Genomic DNA, 19,727 nt, shown 5'->3' with positions numbered 1-19,727 from the left:
GGTTTATTCGGGGAGGTCTTATTTTCAGGGAAACAGGGTAACATTCAGCAAAGTTAGGCAAAGACTGAATTGGGATATATTTCCACTTTTGTAAAATCTATATGTTCTTAGCAAACATTTAAATTTATTTTGAATGTTTAGTCTTTGTACTGCATTACAACATCCCTTTCCACCCCAGGGAATGTTCAGGTATACTGTATTTTTATTCCTAATACTTCAGAAGGGCTTTGAATTAATGAAGACTACAAAAGAATCACAGCATGCAAATTAAATCTCTGTGTGTTTATGTATGTGTGTGTGTGCTTGTGTACATGCGTTTTTGAGTCAGAGTTGACTCCTGGCGACTGCCTAAACAAGTCCCTGCAGTCCTCTTGACAAGAGTTCAGAAATAGCTTGTCTTTGTCTTTTTCCTAGGACTGAGAGAGAGAGAGTAGCCTAAGATTATCTAGCTCGCTTCAAGCCTGAGACAGAACTAGAATGTCCTCTCCTGGTTTCTGGCTTGTTGCCTTAACCATTGCACCAACCTGGTTCTATTTGGAATACGTTAGAAAACAAGATTAAGCAAAGCAATTTAGTTAAAATGTGCCCTAAAAGTAACTTAATTCTCTTTATTTGTTGCAATGAAACGCTTCCTGTTGTCTTCAAACTTTCTTTTAGCTCAGGGGTGTTAAACTCCTGTCCCATGGGCCAGGTGCATCATGTCCATGCCCGATTTAAAGAAGGGGAAAAAATTCTCAACAAAAGTTTGACAGCCCTATTTTAGCTCTTACCTCTCTAGTTTGCAAAGCCAACAGTTTCTAAGGAGGTACTCCTGGCTTTAGGAAGGGCTGGAGAATACTCCATCTTCAGTGAGAAGATTGGTAATATCCTAAAATACAAAAGGCAGGGCAGCAAAAGGCAATTTCTCTCAATACACACTGGAAGGCATAATTCTTAAAAAAGGCTGTGGGTCATACAGCCGTCTCTGGCTTTTGTGATGTGGGAATAGCCTCACAGATTTCTCCAGTTGCATAGGCTTCAGGATTTTAGCAAGTCATGCTACATAACTCTAAGATAACATTTCTTTAGCAAGAATGGAAGTAACTTTGGTGCAGCTGCTTCACATGTGCAGAAGAAGCCTCTTGAGGCCTTTGCAAATGTGAAGGGGCTGTAAATCTGAGCAAAGCAAAGCAACACAATCTCTTTCATCTTAGAACATCTTTGATCAAAGAAAATATATTAACTAAGTTTAATGCTGCCTGGAAACCACTTATCAACTTTTTGCATGAAACAGAAAAGAATGAAATTACAATATATGGGTTTGATGATTTAAAAAAAATAGAATATAGAAAAAAAATAGAGTGAGAGATTAAAATTTTAAATGCTGCAAAAGAAAATCAGAAGTTACTCCTTTACATTTTCATTGTTTCCTTTTTTTCTGCACTCTTGGCTTTATCTTTCCTGTCTTTGTTTCTTCTTTTTCTTCTAGCTATTAGTTCTTATTTTTATGTCTTATTTAAAAACTTAGTAAAGTTATTGGGGAAAAACTGGAGAGACCCAATTTTTTTGATACACTATTTCATTCAAATCTACAGCCATTTCCTGTAGAAGAGTTACATAGCCTTCGAGAAAATGAGGCATAGAAATATATTTTGATGACCCTTTGATGACCCTTATTTAAAACTTTTCTTCCATTTTGGATTTTATTTGGAGTTATTAACGTATATTTTATAGCATTTGTTTGCATTTTCTCTAACATTTACCTTTTTGTATCTTGAAGGTATAAATGGAAACAAGTACTCTGAGACAGCCACCATTCTTGAAAAGTACAAAGTGGGAAAAGTGATTGGTGATGGTAATTTTGCAGTGGTAAAGGAATGCATAGAACGGTGAGAAAGGATATTGCCTAGATATGTCACTATTTTATTGCTACTTTAGAATGAACAGTGAGAATATATAGGGAAATTATTATAATTTCAAGAAGAACTTTAAGGGCCCTTCCTCTTTTCTGGCACCTGTTCGAAAACTTGAAATTTCCATTATAATATTCTCCTTATACCTATTGGCATCTTATGATAACTATCAAAATTATCTATTTACCTTGGAGGGGAGTATAATACCCATTAGAATAATGGATCATCTTCTATACTAATGCAATGATTAGTAGGAAACTTTGAAAGAGTTTTATTAGCCCTAGAAACTTTCAATTTTCAGTATTAATCAAACTACACATTTTATACTTTTGATAATTCTATGCAGTTTCATGTTTCTAGTTGTCCACTTTTTGGTTGTTCAATCTCATTGCTAGAAAGGCTGGGGAAAACATTGCTTGTATAGAGTCACTTGATTGAAATGGTAGGCTACGGAAATTGAATCAAATCAATCATCTAAGGGATCAATGGTAAGAACAATGAGGATATTCAGTGCATCAGTAGCTTTATTATCAAAGATAGGCCAACACCATTCTTTTTCCTTTTGTAATTGTCAAGTATTTGTTTGATAATGAAGCCCACAAGAGGGTAGTGGAAACTAGAGATTTTAGTAGAAACTACAAAGGTAACTGTTTAAAAATAAGGCTCAAATCCAGGAAGCCCTCACTGGCACTTGCACAACATCTGCTCAATGACTTTAACATTGTTTCCCAAAAGAAGGTCAAATGGGTTGCTGAACCTCCAAACATAGGAAGACACATAAATGACCCCAAGTATCAGGTTTTGAACTACCATGCCAGCAATAGACAATCTTGAATAGGATTTGCACTTGCACGACATCTGCTGGGATTCACTGTATAAATGGGGGATAGTGTCCTCTCCTCAGTGTGACTGTGGGGTCCCGCATAAAGCTGTAGGTTTCATCATGGCTGGTTGTAAGCTAAGGATATATATTGGTCCAGTACCTGATTTTTTTCATATAAACGATGCTACGATTCAGTGGTTATATGGCCTGGGCCTTGGTATCTGATTATACAGCTTTTTAACATTGAGGGTGAAGGGTCTCCAAGCTTATGGGTTGGCTTTTGAACCTTTCATTACCAGGCTAGGTAACCTCTTCAGTGGACTTCAGGGTATGTCAGTGTTGATGTTCTTATGTTTATAAGGGCTTTTTAACATTCATATTTTATTGTGTTTTTTTAATCTAGGTGAAATATTAATATATATTGCAAGTCCATATGATGTAACATACGCTGAATAACTTTTGTAAAAATAGGAAAGGTTGACATTTATCTTTTGAAATGTGTGTCCAATATACATATTACTGGTAATAATGGGAAAATAGTAAGTTGGAAGCATAGACAACAATAGACAGGGTTGACATGTTTTCAGTTGCTTTCATTGGTTATCGTGGGACCTTATTTGTATTTCTTGATAGCACAGCTCCTCTTCTGAACTGCTTCTAATTTTTTGGTAAGAAAAAAAAATAGCTAGAACACATCACTAATTTTGTAGTCATGGCAATTATTTGAATATTTTTATGTAGAGATATTGAGTGGGAAGGCGTAGAAAAGTTGCAGGCATCATATTTGGAATGCATTTGCCTTCCTTATGCCAAGTGCTTATCCTTGTATTGCTGATAACATAAATTAAAAAAGACTTAGGGATAAAAATGATTCTTTTCTTTAGCATGATATTATACTGGGGCAAACAAAATAGGTTCACTGTATGTTGTTCTTTTAGACTGCTAAATTACAGAATCAACTGTAATTACCCTTGCCTAAGAATATTTGTACAAGGTAGCAATAATATTAATTTTAAATAGTTATGGCACTTTTTCAATGTAGTTAAATCAAGTGACATCACTTTGCAAAGAAAGGGAATTGTTTGTCAATACAAGATACTTTCATGAGAAAAATGAAATTAATGCGCTTTTCTTAGTGCAAGATGTTTGTAGAAAGATTTATCATGGCATCTGAGGAAATGTGCATATATATAGCTCTTAAGCAGAAGTTTAAAAAACAGTGCTATTTGCTCAAATTTCTTCCACTTGTGCGTATATCCCTCATACAATCCAGCCTACGTTTTCTTAAGATATTATTGAGTTGTCTTTTTTCTCCCTTTCATTCTCTGCTGGCTGCAGTTGTAACTATGACAACCTGGCAGGCACAGCTGTGCTTTTATACCAGTGTTATACTTCTACTGAACCAACCATTTTCGATATGTGCAGTTCTGGTGTTATGCTTGTGTAGCAAGATTTGATAGTCTACATGCCCAAGTAAAAGAATGTTTATTACTATTCTTATTACTATTTATTTATTCTTATTCTTGATGTTTCTTTTTGTTAACTGGTCACAATAATCTGCTGTCATAGAAAGGTGTGTTATACTTCCATGGATTATTCCAGTGGTGGGATTCAAAAAATTTAACAACCGGTTCTCTGCCCTAATGACCAGCTGGATAGGTATAGCTTGGTGGTCTTGTGACTGGGTGGGTGTGGCCAACTCAATGTCACTCAGGTCACTGGGCGCTTCGCCTTAGCTGTTACACTGTAATAAGGGTTAACCGAAGAGGCAATTTCTGTAAGCAGGGCAATAAAGATGAGGCTAGAAACAACACCAGAATGTTTCCTTCCTGCCTTCCATACAGGATTAGCCCTGTAAAGTGGGGGAAAAATAAAAGGCGATTTCTCCCAACAACCGGTTCTCCGAACTGCTTAGAAAGTTACCAACCGGTTCTCCCGAATAGGCTGAATCCCACCACTGGATTATTCCAATATTACACAGCAGTAAATAGTTATGCCCATTTCATGGTCTTGTTGTGCTGTCACAAAACTGGACTTTCAATAATGAAACTGCTGTATATGTATTTTCATGGCATATTGTTTTTAATAAACCAAGAACAAAAATTATTTTTTAAAAAAATGCCTTTAAAATGGGTTTTCATGAATCTTGGACAGGTAGTTCTCAACTTATAGTTGGTCTTTAGCGACCATTTTGAGTTAAGACAGACCCCAACCCAAAAAAAGTACTTATGACCTTTTTCCAAACCTATGGCTGCAGTGTTTGCTGAACAACTGTAGCATTTGCTTTAAAACCAAACATTCACTTAATGAACACTGCAAAACAAGTCATAAAATTGGGTCACTCACATGATAACAGTTTTACAGTTGTCAGATCTTATCACTTATAATGTCAGGCTCTATTATTGTTGAAAGTCTAGGACTGTTTGTAGTCAAAAAGGGTAACATTGAGTAATATATAAACAGGACACACCATTTAAAGCCATAATATCTATTCCTGCTGTACTGTTTTATTTTCAGATGAAGTTACCTTTATAGTTTCCACTGGAAAATATGGTTATCAAAATTGTCTGGTGAAGTCCTAAATAATGCTACATTAAACACTTCTTAAACTTATAGCTTCAACATAGATTTAAATTATGATTCATTGTACAGTATTGCATTTATAATTAAGACAGCTGACTTCTCAAAACAGGATTTCTCTGAATTGTCTAATTCAATAGACACTGGTAAAATGGCTAAGAAATATTTCTAATATGACTTGTCCTTTAAGGATATGGATGTGGAATGAGCAGCTGATATAATGGATTTCAAAGCAAGTATCCATCTTATTCTTTATTCCCTGACAAATCTGTAAATATTGTTATAGAATGACAGGGCTGTACATTTATTAAAGTAGAGTGAAAAAATATGGATTATACCTGACCATAAACCTGGACACAATGTGAAGTTTTATATCTCAGTAAATTAAATGATAACAGAAAGGCTGGTTTTTGTAGTCAAGGCAACAGCAGAGATGACTTGCTGAGAGAAAAAAGCAGGAGTAGTTCTATCTTCATTTTGTAATCTGTTCCTTTAAATGAAGATATTTTCACAGTGTGTACTCAAACAAAAGAATTATTTAAGCACTCTTCTCTCCTCCTTTTGTTCTTTGCAGATCCACCAGAAAGGAATTTGCCCTGAAGATTATTGACAAAGGAAAATGTTGTGGAAAGGTAAAGGAGAAATACTGAATTTCTGTATCATAATACCAGAATATTAAATTATTTTAAGTCATCATTTACCACTTCCGTTGGAAAATATTTTTTCTTGGAACAGCATTTACACCTTTGGGGTAAAATGTTCTTCATATAAAGCTATAACAGCATATGTATTTTCAAAAAACTATCCTTGGGGAAATTTCATAAAAATAGTCCATGTTGTAAATTATTAAATTGGATATTGAACATTTTTTAAAAAAAGGTAATATTAAGCCATTCCCCTAAATCTTTAATTTTATTTTTTAAAAATAAGGTGGTTATATTTTGTTAAAAATGCTGGTACCAGAACAATTAGAGACCCAGTTGAATGTATAGAATAAATTAAAGGGTAAGGAAACTTTAAAATCTTCTAACTGCTATAATTGCAGAAAGTATCCAGTTTCAGAATACAATGATCAGAATAATATTTGATTGCATTTTGTGTGAGTAGAGTCTGACAGATTAGTGTGTTACTAGATATTTTTTAAACAATAGGGAAAAGTACATGTTTCAAGTATTATTTTTGCTAGAGAGATTTTTGATGGCTGTGACTGACTCCAGTTCTTGTTTTTGTATCAGCCTATAGCAGAAGTGTCAAACTCAAGGCCAGGGGCCGGATTTGGCACATGGGGTTCTTAGACCTGGCCCGTAGGGCCGCCCTGGAAACAGCGAAGGACCAGCCTGCAGTGCTTCTGCCAGCAAAAACTGAGCTCAGGAGCCTGTTTTCACTGGTAGAACGCTCGGGGCACCACAGGCACCACCAACAGGAGTGATCTCAAGCTGGCCATGCCCACCCTACATCCCCCTGGCCCCCCAAGGTCAAACACAACCCTGATGCGGCCATCAATGAAATCAAGTTTGACACCCCTGGTCTATAGATTTGTGAGCTTGGACTTATGATAACTAAGTTTCTGAAGTTCTGTACAAGTTTTACTAGAAATTGTAGTGGGATCATCTTTGGTTTACTGTTCCATAAGGGTCTGATTTAGCTGCAACAAAAGGCTATGTGTTCTCTCTATGTCTTATCAGCCGATTCAAAGAAAGATATTCAGCAACTGCTTAATTAGCTTTCTGTATGTTCTGCCCACAAAACATGTCTCCCTCTTCACTTGTAGCAAAATTCCACAGCAAGTTTATTATCAAAACTCTTGTTCCTTTCAGTATAATGAAAGGGTACAAATGAATCCCAGTTGTATACAAAAAAAGATGCATTTATTACATACCACATGTAATATTTTATTTCTGTCATTTCTTCCAATATATTAATTGTGAGTTGAGTTATTTCAATCTAGCCTTTATTCCAACTTTAGTGTGAGTTCCACCCTTTCCCCATTAGGCCATTTACTGAGTTCCAACCTTATTGTCATTCATATATTGCATTTTTTCCCATTCAGCACGTATTTCTTTGGAGCAGACATATGTTTGTTCCAGAAAGACTGTTGATGCTCTCATATAATGGTTAACAAAGGTGCGACTTGTTAAAGCAATGTGTGATGTACCACTTATTCACAGAATATTCACACTTAGCACATGGGTAAACTAAAGCATTAGGGTAACAGTTAATGAAATGGTCAGATTTGAAAATAAATCAACTTATCTTTATGATGATTACAAAAATAGCACTGGACTTTTCAAATACTACGATTGCTCCTTGCTCATAAACTATTCACGTGTACTTCCCACAGTCTTATTCACAAATGCATGAAGTGCATGAAAATAGAATGCTTGTACTGTGCTGAGGATCACAATTCTGATACTTTAAATAAACAGGTATGGAAATGCACCTAGTTGGCTACTTGCAATTGAAGACACCAAAGTATATTACTGATCAGTGATTAGTTTTCATACTAAATTAACTTTAATTAGTATATTTTGAAACTATTATTAGTAAAGGGTTTTCCAATTCCAGTTTATTGTTTTGTAGATAGATAGCCACATGATCAAGTATTGAGATGTACACTGGAAAGGTCACTCTGGGTTGCTGCTTCTCACTTAATTCTTCAAATTATATTAGTTTAAAAAAAAAGATGCTTTCCTCCTCTTTTTTTCTAACAATATGTAGGAGCACTTGATTGAAAATGAAGTGTCAATTCTTCGCCGTGTGAAACATCCGAATATTATTATGCTAGTAGAGGAAATGGACACTGCGACGGAGCTATATTTGGTGATAGAATTGGTCAAGGTGAGGTTTTAGGTTTATTTTTTTACCATTATTGCATAATACATTGTTGAGTGTTTCAGAGATCTGAAAATATTTCAAATTGTTATTGAACAGGAAATTTATTAGCCATATATGAACACACCATGAATTTTCTTTTTCACACTCCACAATAGTTCATAGCTGCTGAATATTACGCAAAACCAAAATTGCTTTTAAAATTGGACATATGTGACTGTAAAATATTTTGCTTTTACACAGTAACTTGATGTTCTATCCAACTATGCAAAATACTGCAGGAATAAATTATGATCAAAATACAAATATCAGGCTCAACATGAAACCTCACAGTTTTTTCTTGAATTTTTGTATTTTAATATTAGGTTGCCATATTTCTTGACATGTGTAGCAGAAATCCTTGCTTTATATTCTAAAAATCTCATTTTTTCCATATATTTTCATATATGAAAATAGATAGTTCTCAAGTAATCATTCTATACTTAAGAATTCTTGCATTCTGCTTAGATATGATGAGAAATTCTGGCAATTGAAATCCATATACTATATATGGGAGGTACCCACATTATAAAAGTAACTGTAAACCTAACTTTTTAACCTTTAAAACTATTTTATAGCCAATTCATCTTGTTACATATATCCAGTATCATAATGGGTTGTTGAATCTTCTAGACCAGGGCTGTCAAACTCCTGGTCCGCAGGCTGGATGTGTCACATGCTGGCCATACCCACGCCCGATTTAGTGAAGGGGAAAAATGTTCTGATAGGTCATATGACACCACCGTGCATATGTGATCTCTGTTCTAGACATTAAAGTCACTACTAAAATTGTAAAAATGAGCAGATACAGGCTTGTTCAGTATACACATTAACATAACATAAAAGTATTATTATAATACCATAACTTCTACCATCTTATCCACCTGCTCTGTATGGCATCATAATTGAACACCATGCCATCAACTCCCAGCCATCACTCTAATTAATTAATCATCACCCAATTATTCTTTGAGGACCTCTCATCTCCCCCACCCAGAAACAAGCATGGATCAAACTCCCAGTTCCCACCCTGGAAGACAGGTGGGGCTGTACAAAGGTCCAGTCTGTCAGAGGCAGGACTAAGATCACTGCAGGGGTGGGTTGCTCTTCTCACCAGTTCACCAGAAGGGGTTGGAGAAATTGAGCATACGTTTTAGAACCCCTTGGTCCGCTGGGACAGAACCGCAATGCTCCCTCCCACCTACCCCTCCTTGTTCACTCTCCCCCCCCCCCTTGCCCGACGTGATCTTTCATTCTCTGTCTGCCTCATTCACTCATTTGGGCAGCAGAGAACGAAAGGAGAAAAAGTAAGAAGGTGTGCGAGAAAGGCCTCCCCCCATTGCCCGAACGTGTCTCGGAACTGCACTGCGAGGTAAGGGAAGTAGGTCTTGAGAGAGACCTTCCGTCCCCCTCCAGAGAGCCCTCCAGAGGAGGAGGCTGGTTTGAATGCAGGTGAGCGGGCAGTTTAGTGGTCTAGCTTTTTTGCTAGTTCGAGCGGATGGAGAAAGGAGGCATGCAATAGTTGAGGGGGAAGATGCTCTCCGTTGCCCTTAGTGGCAGGTGTGCTTTATCACAAGCTTCCTTTCTTTCTCTGCCTGCCCGAATGAGCGAAGGAGGTGCTGGCCCCAAACCGCCTGCATTCAAACCAGCCTGCCCCCTTTTGTCTCCCGGCATGGGCTCTCTGGAGGGGGAGGAAAGGTTCTTTCCAAAGACCGACTTCTTCCTGGCATGGCGGCGATAGCAAGAAGCGGTTGCCAACGAAGCTCTCAGCGATGGCAAGAGTCCCACTGCCACACCGGATCCAGCAAAAGTGGCTCCAGCAACAACGGGACCAATAGGGGTTGGGAAATCCATGCAGAGAGAGGAAAATGCATGCATTTCCCACCCCTCCATTGGAAACAAGGCAACTGTCAGAGAGAAGAGGGCAGCGCGCCCCACGTGAGCTTGTGCAGCAGCCAAAAAACAGGAGGCAAGGTGACCACAGTATGTGTGTGTGTCTGTGTGTGTGTGTGTGTGTGAATGAGAGAGAGAGAGACAGACAGAGAGAGAGAGGCACAGAGAGAGAGGGATGGAGGGGGAGAGACAGAGAGAGACAGAGGGAGAGACAGAGAGTGGGAGGGAGGGAGGGAGAAGGGAGAGACAGACAGACAGAAAGAGACACACACAGAGAGACCCATACACAGTGAGTGATTAAATGAGTGAGTGAGAGAGAGAGACACACACACAGAGTGACAGATGGGGGAGGGAGGAGAGAGATACAGAGAGATACAGAGAGAGAGACAGGTAGAGAGACACAGAAAGAGAATGACAGAGACAGAGAGGGAGGGAAGAGAGATAAAGAGCGAAAGAGAGAGAGAGAGAAAAAAACACACACACACGAGAGAGAGAGAGAGAGAGAGAAAGGAAGAAGGGAAGAAAGAAAGAAAAAAGAAAAGAAAGAAAAAGAAAGTGGCAGAGGCAGAAGAAAGAAAGAGAAAGAAAGAAAGAGAAAGAAAGAAAGAAAGAAAGAAAGAAAGAAAGAAAGAAAGAAAGAAAGAAAGAGAGTTTCACCACATTTTCCAAGTTGGCCACGCCCAACGGGTCATATGACCACCGAGCCAGTCCCACAAAACAGGCCACATCTACAGAATAGGTTCTAAAAAATTTTGAAACCCACCACTGGATCACTGAGATGTCTGCCCATCTCCTTCGGATCCATAGCCTCAGCCCAAATACTGGTAACACCACGAGATGTAACTTATGTACCATCTGAAACAATCCTGTCCATTCAGGTTCAGTTTGGAATGAAAATAATAATCAGCTATGCAAATTAATCTCAGTAATTTCTATGGGACTAATGGATGGATGGAGGGATGGATGGATGGATGAATATATAGATAGATATATAGATAAATATATAGCTTTTTACTGTTATTGTTACTTTGTCTACATCATTCCATATGGAACTGTCAATACAAAGAGTATTATCTTTCTAAATAAACTCTTCATGTAACTGTAACTCTTAAATTAAACTGTCATTAAAAATTAATAATATAAATTGTTTCACTTTTTTCTATTTCCTTTTCACAATGCATAAAGGAACTTATAATTATAGTTTGTATAACTTAGTTTTGTATATAAATTCTTTGATTTGCATCTGCATTTTTATTTACAGGGAGGAGATCTTTTTGATGCTATTACATCTTCAACAAAATACACCGAGCGTGATGGAAGTGCAATGGTCTACAATCTAGCCAGTGCACTGAAATATCTTCACGGTCTCAGTATTGTCCACAGAGACATCAAACCTGAGAATCTTCTGGTATATTTCTTATTTTCTGTATATTCTTTTAAGTATGCATGCAAGGAGTATTAAGCAGCAATTTCTTTACAGAGTTAGGCTGTGAGTGTAGCCCAGTCGTTCTCACAGAGCATCTTAAATCAGTGGAAATATTCCCCCTGCTGTTAGCAATAGAAATCATAATAGGAAGTTTTAGATTCATAGAAGGGGATTCCTCCTCCAAAAAAATGTAATAATGTTTCAGCAGACTACTGATTTAAAATAACATCTAAGTTCTTGTGACTTTAGAAATATTATAAGGCAATGATAACTCAACATATTTGGCACCTTATGTGCACTTTATGCTTTACTGAACGTTACCCATAGGTATAGTATTGAGAACACAAGGAGTTTGATTTAAAAAAAAATTTTTTTACAGCATCACTTGTTTTAAGTCATTCTCTACTCACGTTTTGGAGGAATACATCTTGATAAAGATTTTCCTTTGATTTGTCCTTTTTAATGTCTCTCTGTCTCTCTCTTCCCCCCCCCATGTTATTTTATATGACCTAAAAGCAGCTATGTGCTGCCATCTGCTGGATTTATAGAATTGCAACATTTCAACTACTATGTGGAATATATTTTATGGGTTGATGGGCACGATGGATAATGAAGCAAAAGAATGATTCAACAAATCAATATTTATTATGGTTTATGATCAATTAATCTTTAAAAAATCAAAATTGAAAAAAAGATTTGCCTACAAAGTTATAACATTGATTTTTTTCCTTAATTTATATTGGAAAAAGTAATATAATAAAAATTTATATTGGAAAAAATAAATATATAAAAGAGAGAGTGTGTGTTTGTTTAAGACTCAGATATTGCTTTGAGGCTAATATTCAAAAACCATTATATAAACAAAAAAGGGAGAAGCATTCCTTAAGCCCTGATAAAGTAAATAGCTTTAGGAAGAAATTCACCTGTTCCTTGATTTTGTTGGTATAAATGAGATAAAATATAATTAGACTTTCTGTGACCATAGAATATCTAAATTAAGTATAATTACAGTTTTTCTTTGGAGTCAATTTCCTGATCTGGTCTCCCTCAGAAGGCTGACAAACTAGTTTTGTAATCAGTATTGCTTAATCAATATTAGTTGCTTTGAAAACAGCAACACATAAAATTAGATATAATTTACACATTCAATCTTTGTAGTTAGATCTAGTTCAGTCATAAAACTATAGAACCTGTTCTTTAGGCAGAATTTTGGGCAAAATTCTATATATTTTGGACTTTCTGCAGTGTCATTTGGCTTGTTTTTATACATGGTGTCAATCTCCAGCTAAGATGAGGGGAGGTGTGAAAAGAGGCCTGAGTTTAGAATCCTTGCACCGCAAGATGTGATGTAGATATTACTCTTCCAGAATCTGTTAAGGCTCTGTTCCCAAGTTAATCTGGCAAGGTTCCTATAAATAGGCCTGCAACAAATAAAGTAACTTTGATCAGCTCATAGTTTCATTCCAGTTCCTTGTGCCTCAAATATTGCACTAAACTATTGTGTTATCATAGTTATAGATCTTAGCAATTGCTGTGTAATTCCTAGACTAGTGTAATCAATAGAATGTATGCTACCTAAGAAGAGATTGAACAACTATTTGTCAGCCTATTTCTAAATAGTTCTAGTTTAATACATGCTTAGTATCCTAGGTTGCCTAACCAGTGTTCCTATCAAATTACACAATATGATTTATGATCTTTTCTCCCTCCTCTCAGGTCTGTGAATATCCAGATGGTACAAAATCCTTGAAGCTAGGAGATTTTGGATTAGCCACTGTAGTTGAAGGACCTCTTTATACAGTCTGTGGCACACCAACCTATGTGGCTCCAGAAATCATTGCAGAAACAGGGTGAAAATTCATTTTAAAATAGAGTTCTGGTGTTCTAAGTCCACAAATAATATTAATGCTATTTTTAAAAAAAACTAAATGTGATCTGTTCCTAGCTGTCTAAACAGGTATTGTTAATATTTTTAATTTATTCTAAGAACTTGTCTAAAAGCCTGTTGCAAAATGCAGTTTATCAAATTAGAGGTTTGTTAGGTATAATCTTAAATTTGTAGCTTACTTACTGAACATAACTTTTTCAGTTTCTGATAGATACAAGTAGAAAGAAGTGCAAAATGGATCAATTATATATAGCATGACTCAGACTATACCCTTCCTTCAATATTAAATATTTATTTTAGTAAAGGCATGTATGCTAAAAAGTAAAAAGTGTTCAGTTGAAACCCTGATCCTAAGCTTTAAACTTTAATTTAAAAATATGAAGTCATTCAAAACTCTTTCCTTAATATGGTCAAAATACCTAATTGGTTTCAGTAGTTTCAAATAAGCAGCATAGTTCAAAGAACTACAAAAACGAAGTGGCATATTTAGAAATTTCATTGAATTTGAAAAGCTTAAAACACAAAACTCAAAATAACTGTTGGGGGATATGTGTGTGTGTGTGTGTGTGTAGCGCAATTGAATACCATTTGGAAACTGAACAAGTAAAACTGCATAATGAAATGGCTACAAAATGTAAACAAGATATGCAGCAATAGGAATATCAATGGAAGGAAAACAAGTAAGGTTATGTAAATATTAGAGATACTTAGGGAAAATATATATTATATGTATGTATATATGTATATGTGTTTGTGTGTGTGTTTGCATTGAAAATTGCATTCAATTGCTTATTAGATTGGCAAATTAAGTTTTGAATTATGCACCAATATTAAATGGTGACATCTTAAAAATACTGATACTACATTCAATATATTTTTGTGTGCACTATGTAATATATTTAAATTTCAACTTTCCCAAACTTTTTTTGTAGCTATGGCTTAAAAGTGGACATTTGGGCCGCAGGTGTCATTACATACATTCTCTTATGTGGGTTTCCACCATTTCGTAGGTATGTTGAATCAATAATGCATGAAAAGGGTTGCATTTGCCATTTACCCATAGGCTCTGATTTTAATTGATAAATATCCTATTTAAGGAGATGTCCTAACACTCATCTGGTTTTCCAAAATTTGGGGTAACTGGTGATTTTAGTTTATCTCCTATAATGAAAAAGTGACATTAGTAAAAGAAGGAATATGTAAAATTACATTTTAAGCAGACTTTATTTTCCTTTAGATAGGTACAACTTATATTCAATAGACAGTTTTAATTTTGAAGTTGTCATAGATAAAGATGGTTAATTCCTTATATTTTGCTATTTTATATACTTGTCATTGTATCAGAAATCCAATATTCCACTATCTGAGAAATATCTGGAGGTAATATTAGAGATATTATTAAAGCTTCCTTAAGTAAATAATTTACAAAAAAAACAATAGCAATTGTATTTATTCTCAAACTAAATTGAGCTCATATAAATATTGGAATTAGGACATAGTATTGCATGTCGTTAATCTTGTAATTTTGCTTTTATAATGAACAATATAATGACCGTCGTAATAATCTTTTTCCTGCTTGGTTTTGATCCGCAGTGAGAACAACATTCAAGAGGATCTTTTTGATCAGATCTTAATTGGAAAGCTGGAATTTCCTTCTCCATATTGGGATAACATCACTGACTCTGCTAAGGTACCAAGAGGCATTGAAAGTGTGAGAGTTGAAAGTATGAAAACATTTCTGATAAGCCAAATTGGCCTATCTCTACCATAATTAAAATCCTTTCCTTACTTAGGAACTGTAAAACTCAAGCCCTTATGTAGAAACATACACTCTAACCATATAATTACTGTATATGTTGTCCTGATTTGTTCTGAGTGACCTACTATAAGAGCCATGGTGGCACAATGGTTAGAGTGCAATACTGCAGGCTACTTCTGCTGATTGCCAGCTGCCTGCAATTTGGCAGTTCAAATCTCACCAGGCTCAAGATTGACTCAGCCTTCCATCTTTCCGAGGTTGGTAAAATGAGGACCCAGATTGTTGGGGGCAATATGCTGACTCTGTAAACCACTTAGAGAGGGCTGTAAAGCACTGTAAAGTGGTATATAAGTCTAAGTGCTATTGCTATTGTTATATTGTCCTCATTCGTCACATTGGGGATATTTTGAACATTATTTATTCATTCATTCATTCTTTTGTTTGATTTATATCGCTACACTTTGAACACATATGAATTTTGGATATATGGATTAAAAGATGAAAACCACAATATTCGACCCATGCACCAGGAATAAAATAATAACCACACTCACAAAAAAAAAATATTCACATTCACAAAAACAAAATACCGACGACTGCGGATCTCCTCTCCTAACCTAAGCACCTAAGTACAATCTGTTCCAAGGTCAAAATTGTCCTGTCTTATCAGCTAAAAGACCCAAACAACCATGTACCAAAACCCCAAGTGGGGTCTATCTGGTACTGAAGGAGGACTGTTCAGATGCTGATTAGCTCTGAATATGGTATGTATTATCTACCCACTCCCAAAACATCTCAAGAGTCAAACAACTACCAAGTTTCCTTGAAAATTGGACCTATCCTGAAAATAAGCCCTACCTTGATTTTTGCATGTGCACCCAATATAAACCCTGCTCCCCCAAAATAAGCCCTAGATAAAACCCCACCCACCCACTAGTTTTTCAGCTGCAGAGTCCTTTCCTGAAGGCCTCTGATGGTGAAAAGGATACAAGACAAGACATATACTGCATAACCCCAAAATGTTATTGTTAGGCCATGATGGTGGCAATGTAAACAGTGAGTGAGAAATGAACTAAGAAAACATAAAGTAGCTCACAGTTTCTAACATTCATGTACATTAGTTGCATTTATAAATACTTTACTGTTCTGAGTAATGCATTAATGTAACAATTTTACAAATAACCTTTATTTTTTTAAGAATGTATTTTTAAATACCGTATTTTTCGGAGTATAAGACACACCAGAGTATAAGACGCACCAAGATTTGAAGAGGCAAATTAAAAAAAAAGTTTTTGCACTCTGCAGACCTCCCAAAAATGGTCCATTTTTTTGTGAAAACAGGCCTGGTTTTTTTAAAAAAGGGGGGGCATGAATAGCCTGACAACTCTGTAGTTTCCTCGATCCTCCTTTTTTCCCTCTTTATGGTGACATTTGCTCTTTCCCTTTAGAATAGGTTATAGTCTTGCAGTGTATCCGTGATGCCTGTCAGATTCTATTTACTCTATTGACTCTAGTTTCCTATTATTTCTCTGTGCATTGGTGTAGTAACATCTAAGAATTTGCATGGCATCTCATAGATAGTGCTATGTCTTCCTGCAAAATTCTTTGAGTTATCATCCTAGCCTCATGTTTCTTCCTTTGTGTGTTGCTATATGTGTTGCTATAATAACCCAAGTCCTTAGCAGCTTATTCAGCTTTGGGGGTTTGCTACTCCTTTGTTTAACACAAAGTGCATTGTGCTGAATCTTTTCTTCATCTTTTTGTTGTTCCTCAGGAATTAATTAGTCTGATGTTACAAGTAAATGTGGAAGAACGATATACAGCTGCTCAGATATTAAACCATCCTTGGGTATCAGTGAGTAAAATACTTTATTATATTACACATTTAAACAAAAATTTAAAAGCTCAACTAATATTAACACTTGAAATAGATTAGGTTATGCCTCTATAAGCAACCTACAGCCACTCTTCATTTAGCAATAAATTTACTTAGCCACCATTTGTAAATATAATGGTAATAAAAATCATTTTCTGATAGATACATGTATTTAGAGCCAAACGTGATGCATTCACAATAAAGAACATTCATTGTGAAACTGCTTAAGGTCTGATAAGTTTTAGGCAGCATTGTAGCCTGCCAAAGAATTCTAATATACTAATTAAGGTCACAGAGCTGAGCTTGTTAACCTGTAGTTAGCTCTTTTTAGGAACCTGCTTTTTTCAGAAAAATAATCTCTTCAGGAAGAGATTGTTTAAGCAATGTCTGCCCTGCGAGAGGGGGAAAAAAAGAAAAAATGGGTGAGGCACAGGACAGAACTTTATAGGTAGGAAAGTTTATCTGAAAAAGATGGCAGCAACTACTGATCTTTGCAGCATATCTCTCGCTCTCCCTCTCCTGCCTTTGTCTCTCTTTCAGGTGTTTCATGTAGCAATCATTTCACTTAATAACAAAGTCATTGGAGCAGAATGTGCTTATACTGATCTGGCTATTTTTTAATGATTCAACAACTCTCCCTTGCATTTAATATATGCTAATTATAGAAGAGGTAGACTTGTTGGGTGCACTTCCTTAAAAAAACTTAAAAAGACATTGCTCTTGAAAGTATGAAAAGAATTAATGGCAAATGTAAGCTTTTAGTTCAAAAGAGAGTGGTGAGGAGCTCAGTAGGTGGTCAGTAGTATTCTCCTGAATATGACTAGGTGAAAAGAAAGAAAAAGAGATTCAGATAAAAGTTTCCAAAATGGGTCTCTTTTTATCGCGTGTCTGTTCATTTATCGTGGATTCTTCATTTGGATGTTTGTCTCTATGCTAATTTTTGTATCATTCCAATGCTTCTTTGTTGAATAACAGTGCGCTCCTTTTCTTTAAAAAGGATGATGCCTCTCAAGAAAATAATATGCAAGCTGAAGTAACAGGTAAATTAAAGCAGCACTTTAACAATACACTTCCCAAGCAGAATAATCAAAACGCAGGAGTGTCTATTATCATGGTAAGCAAGTGCATCATTTCTACCAATTATTTTACAAATTTGATATTTCCAACTTTTTCCAGAAGAGATACAGCTTTAGTTGTTTTTCATTACAAAGTAATAATGCATATTTTATGGCTGTGTCAATGTCTCTCTGTGCAATTGATGCATTTTTAAGAAAATTTAAGCATTTGACAAAACTGTTCGGTTTGAGATGTTCTGTTTAAAAATTGTGCAATTAAGCCAAAGTAAAGAGTGCTACTCAAAGCACATGATTTACCATAATTCAGCCTAATCAGCTGTCCTTTAATTCTTACATTTGCACTGGGAAAATTTTATCTCATGAAATATATCCTATTGGCAATAAAGTTCTTAAAGATGCTATTTATGTTAGCAGTCAGTTTTTATTTGCACCAAATCATTGAAATGCAGCACCAATAGGTATTTCCAGGACTGCTAGACATACTGACCAAATTTAGGTTGAAGGGGGATGGAGACAAAAATGTTAATTTTTTATCACTTCTTGTTTAATTTTTCCTAACATGGACCAGCTTTAAAAGCAATGTTTTATTTTAGGATGAAATAGATTAATTTGAGGAGCAAAGAAAAATAATACAGGCTGATTGTTTTGCTTGCATTTTATTTGACAGTTTGACTTGACAGTCTGAGAGACTTCAAAACTCAATGTTTTGTATTTTTGAGACTTTGGATAATCCCGAAGCAAAACCTGGTATAAAATCCATTATTAAATAGAGTTATTTTAAAATGCTAACTCACAGCTGCTTTGCAAATTTGCACTTTAAGCTTGTTTCTAGTCATAAATATAATTCAGCTTCTGGCTTCTTTTTGATGTGAAGTTCTGGTTGTTTTGTTTTGTTTTCAAATTTCTAGCCTTCTGGCTTTGCTTCTAGGCAATGAAGCAAATTTGTAATTGTAACTTCCATTTATCCTTCCTTATCTTCTCCCTGGTGGTAAAAGCTATTATTCCAGGAACTAAATTATAGTATGTAAAATTGCGTTCTGAGCCAAAGTCCATTAAGCAATTTGAAACTTGCTTGAAGAATCTGAATGCAGGTAGTCCTTGATTTACAATCATAATTAAGCCCAGTTGTTAAATTAGTCATTGTGTGGCGTGCCCAATTTTATGACCTTTTTTTGCAGTTAAGAGAATGCCATGGTTGTTTAGTGAATCCATTTTCTCCATTAGGCACTTTTGCTGGAAACTGGAAGTAAATGCTGGTTTCCAGCATAAAATGTTGTAGTCCTGTGGTTGACTGAAGTTGCAAATGGTCACAATTGCAGACCAATTGCTAAACACCCCAATCTGGGTCACAAGTAGAGATGGGGAGATCTGCCATAACAGTTGCTAAGCGACAAGCAATAAGTCGAGAACTAACTGTAGTTTTAACTGAAGAAAGAAACACAGGGTCTCTCAGCTTGAGGGTCACTCCATACATAGCTAAAGGTGGCTGGGAGTAGAACCCATTTTTGGAAGGATTTTGTTCAGGGTGAAATGAATGCCTTAAGGATCTACTTAACAACATCAAAAGCCCGTAGAATTTTGCCCTCATCTGATTGATCATAAAAATAAATGGTGGTAGACTTTTTTGGCCTTCAGTCCACTCT

The 19,727-nt window shown here is 35.8% G+C and overlaps 1 protein-coding gene across 5 annotated transcripts in view; it reads left to right on the top strand.

The window, feature by feature from the left end:
- Positions 1-19,727, top strand: part of DCLK2 (doublecortin like kinase 2) — a 60,918-nt gene that overhangs the window by 35,847 nt on the left and 5,344 nt on the right. For 2 of the 5 annotated variants that reach the window (XM_032223695.1, XM_032223694.1), the window contains 9 exons: positions 1,760-1,868; positions 5,870-5,927; positions 8,014-8,133; positions 11,321-11,467; positions 13,202-13,335; positions 14,306-14,383; positions 14,967-15,063; positions 16,907-16,987; positions 18,006-18,122. In XM_032223695.1, the coding sequence (XP_032079586.1) occupies positions 1,760-1,868; positions 5,870-5,927; positions 8,014-8,133; positions 11,321-11,467; positions 13,202-13,335; positions 14,306-14,383; positions 14,967-15,063; positions 16,907-16,987; positions 18,006-18,122 (941 nt within the window). Of the gene's footprint in view, positions 1-1,759; positions 1,869-5,869; positions 5,928-8,013; positions 8,134-11,320; positions 11,468-13,201; positions 13,336-14,305; positions 14,384-14,966; positions 15,064-16,906; positions 16,988-18,005; positions 18,832-19,727 lie in introns of those variants that run through there. The other 3 variants (XM_032223693.1, XM_032223692.1, XR_004255950.1) reach the window with 2 other exon arrangements.

This window comes from Thamnophis elegans, chromosome 9, assembly GCF_009769535.1.
Source record: "Thamnophis elegans isolate rThaEle1 chromosome 9, rThaEle1.pri, whole genome shotgun sequence".
NCBI classification, from domain to species: domain Eukaryota; kingdom Metazoa; phylum Chordata; class Lepidosauria; order Squamata; family Colubridae; genus Thamnophis; species Thamnophis elegans.
This window is presented reverse-complemented; position numbering and strand designations above follow the sequence as displayed.